General features: G+C 40.8%; 1 protein-coding gene across 1 annotated transcript; it reads left to right on the top strand.

The window, feature by feature from the left end:
* The first annotated feature begins 3,282 nt into the window (after nucleotides 1-3,282).
* LOC111611238 lies at nucleotides 3,283-4,976 on the top strand. Its single transcript, XM_023347126.1, has 2 exons — nucleotides 3,283-3,332; nucleotides 4,067-4,976. Exon 2 carries the CDS (start codon nucleotides 4,070-4,072, stop codon nucleotides 4,898-4,900), a length of 831 nt encoding a protein of 276 aa, XP_023202894.1. The 5' UTR covers nucleotides 3,283-3,332; nucleotides 4,067-4,069; the 3' UTR covers nucleotides 4,901-4,976.
* The last annotated feature ends 2,692 nt before the right edge of the window (nucleotides 4,977-7,668 follow it).

Here is a 7,668-nt window from a genome sequence, read left to right as displayed (position 1 = left end):
ATTCCCAATCAGTTTCTTCAAAATAAAACTCATAAAACTTGTGAATTGTTGGTTAAAATGATATTATTCTTCATTCAGTGAAGCTGCTCACACCTGGTGGATCAGGACTTTGCTTCTCCTGTTGAGTTTTGTTTATGAGGTAAATTTTCCTCGACACCCTGAAGGTCACCAGACCCGCCATGCAGTTTGTTTAAATATTCAGCGCTATAATCAACAATTAGTGTGTAACATTCATATTTGTGTCACTAACTTCTAGTTCTCAGTGTTTTTCAGAAGAAACAGTTTCCTGTTGGGTTTGGACCAAACCTGAAGGCTGACAAACGTTTTTACTGTTGATTAAAAGTGTTTTCCATATTTCTGTTGTTTTTTTTCTGTTTATTTTCTCATTTTTTTGCAGACCATGTACCTCCTCTTTATATCTGCCCCCTCAGTCGTCCCTCCTCTCTTCAACATGTCCAATGTCTCCGTCAATCAGTTTTGGCCAGGATGTAAGTTTTCTGCAGGATTCAAGGTCGTCTACGCGGCGTACGCCTTCATCAACCTGCTGCTCCTCCCACTCTACGTCTTCATCCTCTGCCTGGGTTTCCAGCGATGGCGCCGTCAGCCATCAGCTGCTGCAGGCGCAGCAATGAGCCACTCCGACTTCTTCACCTACCAGATGATGGTCATTGGGATTTTTGATGTCTTCGGATCAGCTCTGGTCGTTTTGGGAGGCTACCTGGAATCTCAGATAACGTTCCTGATAGGAGTGTATCTGCTAAGCTTCGTTATTCCCAATCAGACCATTTCCCACGTCCTGACCTGCATGGAGCGCTACGCAGCTGTGGTTCACGCCATCGCCTACAAGAACCTGAGGGAGGCGGTCAAAGTGAGAGTCAGGAGCATCAGCACGGCGGCCGTGTGGCTGATAAGTTCTGGGTTGTCTACTTTAATTCTAATGTATCTCAACTTCGCAGCAAACATTCTGCTGCCTTGTTTGGCCATTTGCCTCATTATTGCGTCGTTCTGCTGTCTGTCTGTCCTGCATTTCCTGAGGCGTCCAAAGCCAGGGGGCGCTAGTGGGAACCAGCAGAACCCCGACCAGTCAAAGAAAAGAGCCTTCAACATGATTTTAGCCATAACCGTCACTCTGGCCCTGAGGATGCTGGGTATTCTGCTTTGTGCCGTGGTTAAGAATTTCATTTTAGTTAATGCAGAATATCTGTGTGCACTGATGGACTCGGGGGTTTGGCTGCTGGTGCCCAGCAATCTGGTTTTACCGCTGCTGTTTCTGCACAGAGCAGGAAAGTTGTAGTTTCAGGATGAGAAGAAACAGAACAGCAGGACTCGACTCCAAACTATTCTAGAGCATTTTAGAAGAAAAGGGAAGGAGAAACTCACAAATCAGAAGTCTACAACCTCATTCTGTAGTTTAATGCTTCAATGCGCCGTATATCCTATAAAAATTAAATCTTTCTCATGTATAGATTGTTGTTACTGAATGCTGGATTGTTTAAAAATGTTTCAGGAATCTTAGTTTGATGTTTCCTTATTGATCCAGAACATCTGGGTTTGATTCTGTGGTTGGATCTTTGGATTTAGTACATTTTTGGAAACATAAAAGATGTTAGTATTTTTGCTACGCTGTACCTTTGGTTGAGACATTTTATTATTTAGTATCAATACTTTAACTTGAGTAAAATTCCTACTGTGAGTAACTTCACTGAATTACAGCTGCATTATTCTGAAATAAACTGATTTTGGGAAAATATTTATTTTGCTTGATTTTCTTGAGTTTCTTTAAAATTATACATTCTTTTCATTTTGGTCTTTGAAATATTAACATTTCCACATAAATTTACACTTTGGTCCAGAATCATAAACATGATTCTGTAATTTAAAATTTTAACTGACTGGTGATTTAATCAGTTACTCAGTTCTTGAGCTGCTTTTCTACAAAATACTGTTTTACTGTGTAATTTCTCCGATGGCTACTTTCTGCTTTTACTTTAGCAAAAATATGTTGAAGTTGTTCTACTTTTACTCTGTTTTTAGATTACACTAAAGCAGCTCACACTTTCAAACTGAGCTAAAAAGATCCAAACACATTATTACTAGAAGACATCAAGTATAGATGTCCAGACTGTGATACTTTTCTACTGCAGCATCTTCTACCAAACTGAATCTCTCTGTTCAGAACCAGTCAGCCTCAGAGCCCAGGTTCACAACAGAACAGAAAAATGCTGCGTTCAAACTTTGAAATCCAATTTACTGTGTTTAGCATCAGCAGATAATCAGCAGATAATCAGCAGATAATCTCTGCAATGTTTCGTTAGTCTAACTAAAACGCTTCACCAGGAACACATACTGAGAAAATAAATAACACAATAATGATGATAATAATAACAATATTTTCTTATTTCATATTTTGCTTCCTCAGAAGATCATTTTCACAGTTGATATTTAACACCTGAATTCACAGCCTGATTATTGTAAACAGGAAGATTTCCACTGAAATGCAGCCAAAGGAAAGAGCGACACAGAGAGAAGGTTCAATATTTTAATTTAGAACTAAAGGAGAGAAAAGATGTGATAAATAGACATTTATTTTTAAAATTATTTTTACAATGTAGCCACAGGAACCAGGATAAAAAGACACAACTTAATTTAAATGTATTTAGTGATTCAGTTATCAACAAAAATGTAAAAGGCTTGAAATTATTGCTTATAATCATAATAAATTACTTACAAAGTATCAAATTCATTTCTTTTTATGCATATACCTTCAATAGTTAAACAACAATACTAATGTTTTAACTCAGGAAGAGTTCAGAAATCCACATTTGGAGGAACAACCAGTGCAGTGGGCTCTTCATTTTTACCAGAGCTTTATTTATAAATCCCTAACTAACTGATGTTACCTCAGAATAATGAACAGTAAGAAACTGATGAAGCAGATAGGAGGGTAAATGCTGCACTTTGTTTCCCCTACAGCTGAAGTGACAGGAAATCATCAATATCGTCAATATTAGTGATCAGCTTTAGAAAGTGAAGCATCAGAAGCAGGTGTAGCAGGTTGAGAAACAGAAAAAAAGAAAAATGAATACACCCCTTACTTTTGAGTCAGAACTGGTCTTGTCTTTTGTCTTCGTTTTTCTTTTCTTTATGTTTTGTTCCTCTGTATATAGACGTGTTTGTTGTGTGCATGTATCTTCTTGCCACAGGGGGCGCTCTCGTGCCGCTGCGGCTCTGACAGGGAGAACGAGTTTCCTGGCTCTGCGCATGCGCGGCTCAGAGTAAAGGCGCTCTTGCAGAGTAAAGTTGCACCAACTCGCTTCCTCTGAGAGCCACAGGTAGGATAAAAGGCAACTTTTATAAACCCATTTAAAATGTTCTGTAAATATATAAAGATTAGTTTTGTAATGTTTTTATAATTTATTTGTAATTTGGACAGTTTAATATTAGCGTTGATCTGTTGCTTTTTGTTGTTGGAGCCTCGGGATTTTGGATTTATTTAAATGGCTTGATTAGTCAATGTTGTGTTTGTATTTGGTAGTGTTGTAGTATTTTTATTTCTCATAAAAGTGTATTTATATTTATTTGTTGTGGGTGTAACCACGGTAACGGTAATAACTGCCCATTCTTGGTGGTTCCTGTGTTGTAGATTGAATGTTTTGTTCAGTTTGATTATGTTAATTTAGGATTAGATTTTCTTACATTTTTTTTTTGCTACTATGTTATTTTATTTGTGTATTTAGTTTTATTTTATTTCTTTGTGGAAACTCTGGATCTTGTTGATTGAATTGTAATTGTATTTTTTCATTTATTTATTTGTTTTCCTTTAATTGAAAATGTGTCAGAATAAACGAGCTCTTGCCACAGTAACATTGCATCAACTTGTGATCCACAGATCCTGGTTGCACAGGATTCTTCTGCCTGTGGGTCACTTGGTTCTGGCACAGATCCAATAGATCTGGTGCCGGAAACAATGGCAAAGATATTTATTAGTTCATCTGTCCAACAAAACATGTTGCAAAATCCTCAAGCAGAGAAATTCTAAAGTTCCTCCTGCTGTTGTTTTCTGCAGGTCATGTCTTCGGACCCGTCTCCCTTCAGCTCCTCTGGGGTTCTGATTTATTTGGCCTGCCAGAACTCCACAGGAAACAAAGCCACCAACACCATGTACTCTCTCCTCAGCATCTTCCTCCTGCTGCCGCTCTACATCCTCATCCTCCGCAGGGGCTTCCAGCGATGGAGGCGCTGCCTCAAGTTGAGCCACACCTACTTCATGATCGTCCTGGAATCGGTGCTCAACACCTTCAGCCTGTACATCAACAGTTTCATCACCTTCATGCTGGAGTTGTATTTGTTCAGCATCACGTTACTGACCCAGACGCTGTTCCACGTCCTGACCAGCCTGGAGCGCCACCTGGCGGTCGTTCACGCCGTCACCTACATGCGCCTCAGAGAATCATTCAGACTCAGAGTCAGAAACTTCAGCACCGGTCGTGTTTGGCTGCTGGGGTTTGGCTGGGCCGGAGTCACAGCGTGGTACAGTCCTACGTTTCCCACAACCCCCTTCTTCTCCTTGCTGGGCCTCTGCGTTTCTGCTATGATGTTTTACTGCCTGTCTGTTCTTCCCGCTCTAACTGGGTCAAAACCCGGCAAGCGGCAGATGGACCAGTCGAAGCAGAAGGCTTTCCACATGATCGTGGTCATAACAGGCGCCCTGCTGCTGCGGGTCGGCAGCCTGTGCTTGTGTCTGGGTCTGACTGAGCTGGTTCCGATGGAGCGAGGGGATCTGTGTGCGGCGATGGACTCAGGAATATGGTTCACGGTTCCCAGCAGTCTGGTTTTACCGCTGCTGTTTCTGCACAGTGCAAGAACACTGATCTGCAGCCGAATCAAACCTGCAGAGTAAAGAACCAGAGTTAGAAAGTTACTGAGAATGACTGAGGGTTTCAAATGTCACAAAATCAGAATAAAAAAAACAAATATACACCCAGTAAACAGTTAGCAGGAATTAATCGATCATAGAATCTATTCTGGATTTTAAAAAATGTCAGAATCAGAGGTGGGCAAAATATGCAAAAGTTATACTCAAGTGAGACTAGCAACATGTTTCAACATGTTTTTATTCAAGTAAAAGTAAAAAAGGTTTTGTTAAAAGATCAAGTACCGATTAACTGATCAGAATCATTTAATACTTTAAAATTACATAATCAGACAGACAGAAATATAAAGTTTAGTGGAAAAGTTGGATCAAAATGTTTCATATTAGTAACAAATAATAACAAAATTAGGCAAAATATTTTTTTTCCAAGTCGGTTTCTTTCAGTAAAAAACTGATGAAACTTTAACAGAACCTGCAGGTGTGTCTGAGTCCGGTGAACTTTTGGTTTAAACATGTTTGTTTTTCATTCAGTGGGTAGAAATCCAGAAATTTTACTCAAGTAAAAGTAAAAATACTTCATAATTTCATACTTCATAAAATTCATTAAAGTTTAATGTAGTAAAAATACTCTTAAAAGTACATTTCTTCAAAAAAGTTACTAAAGTAAATGTATCGTTTCCACCCAACTGTGGTCATAATGATGAATTTATGCCAAATTTAATGAAACATCAACTTTGCAGGACCTGCTGCTGGCAGAACTCCGTCCGTTTCACAGAATCCACCAGATCCGTCCGAATCAAACCGGACTTTAGTTCCTCACACAACCTGTTACCTTCCAGCTTTATCTGAAGAGAGAAAGACGGAGGTCAATTCTGAGCTTCCTGTTGAGATGGGATTTATTGTTTGGAGAGTTAAGTCATTCAGTCCACCTTAAATCAATTATATTTAGTTTTGGAGACATAAAGTGTCAATTAGGACCCAACATTTAATTAATTCAGACACTAAACACAATATTTAGTCATATTTATGAGCACCTGGTGGAGGATGTGTGATGCTGTGGGCCTCTTTGTCTCTAAAGGCCTTGGGAATCATGTTAGAGTTCATAGCGTAAAAAATGAAATAAAATCTGCCAGAAACATGAGAACATGGCATCATTTTCACATTTAACAGAATCCCTTTCAAACCAAATGGTCAAATTGACACAGAAAAGGTTTAACAAAATCTATCGTCTCCTTTAGTTTTACATTTTCCAAAATCTTTTCTTAGGAGTTGCTGAAAAAATGAGAAGTTTATTGTCTGTGTGTCTCATTTCCCTGCTGATGTTCAGACTCTGTGACAACATTTAATGGAAACTAAAACAACAGAAAGGAGCCGCAGCGAGCCGCCCCTCAGTTCTGACGAACCCTGGGTTCAGATTTGTGTTTTGTTGGTGCAAACATGCAAAGATGTTTGTTTTAGTCCAAACACTGACAGGTTAACATGACGCTTCCTGACAGGAGGCTCATCAGTCACTGTCAGGAGGAAACCGGGAACACAATCATCAGCAATTTGAATACGCAGAGGAATCGTCTGTAAAGGTACTTAAAGCAGGTTTAACATCATTTAATAACAAGAAATGGACTGAAGTGTTTATTTTCAGAAGATATTGTTCTGAGTTTGTGGAAACAGTCAAACTTGTTCTCAGGAAATTAAAACTTCAGAGTAAATCAGCAGAAAAATGTCAGTTTTTGGTCATTTTGACTGTAAAGATGGAAACAGTTTTATGGGTTTTGTTTCATTGTTCAGTTGAAACATCGACTGAACCCAGAAGATTAAACTGGCTGAGTATAAAAACTGTTATAGATCATATTATTTTAAACATTAAAACTGACACGGGGAATATTTGCTTGTTACTCTGACTGAATAAAACCGGTTCTGTTTGGCCCAATTCATTCAAAAGAACCAACAAGCTTTCACTGAAAACATGAACATCATCAGCATAAAACGTGATTCAGGGACTTTTCTGGCTCTGAGATCTTCAGGTGTTGCAGATTTAAAGGTTTCCTCTGGTTTTTCGTTGACAGATCATGGCTGATAATTCCTCTGGAGTTTCCCTCTCTAATTATTCGGGCTCTCTGTACGAGCAGTGCCAGCTGTCGGTCGGCAGTAGCGTCCTCTTCGGCCTCTACACCGCGTACGTCATGGTCATCCTCGGCCCGCTCTGCGCTCTGATCCTCTTCCTGGGTTTCCAGCGATGGCGGTGCCAGCGCCTCTCGCCTGCAGCGACGGCGATGAGCAACACCGACTTCTTCACCTTCAACGCGATGGCTGTGGAGCTCTTTGAGGTCCTGGGCACCGCCGTGTATACGACAGGGAACCTTTTCACCGGAGAGCCAGCGCTGATGCTGGGTGTGGTTCTTAATGCCCCTCCGATGTTCGGTCTGGTTCTGCTTCACCTGCTGACCTGCCTGGAGCGCTACCTGGCCGTCGTTCACCCCATCGCATACGTGCATGTGAGAGAAGCGGTTCGGGTGCGAATCAGGAACATCAGCTCTGTTGTTGTCTGGCTGTTTTCCTTCGGCAGTTTGGGCGTAACTCAGCAGTATTACCCTGACTACCCTGTTGTTCCGATGTTTTTCCTTCTCTGTGTGGCGATACTCGTCACGCTGCTCTGCTGCGTGTCGGTCCTCCGCGCGCTGGTTCGGCCCGGGCCGGGCCAGGAAGGCGGCAAGCAGCAAAACGTTGACCAATCCAAGAAGAGAGCTTTCCAAATGGTCGTGGCGATCACAGGCGCGCTGATTCTACGCTCCGTCGGC

This window comes from Xiphophorus maculatus, chromosome 14 (assembly GCF_002775205.1).
Source record: "Xiphophorus maculatus strain JP 163 A chromosome 14, X_maculatus-5.0-male, whole genome shotgun sequence".
In the NCBI taxonomy this organism is placed as follows: Eukaryota; Metazoa; Chordata; class Actinopteri; order Cyprinodontiformes; family Poeciliidae; genus Xiphophorus; species Xiphophorus maculatus.
This window is presented reverse-complemented; position numbering and strand designations above follow the sequence as displayed.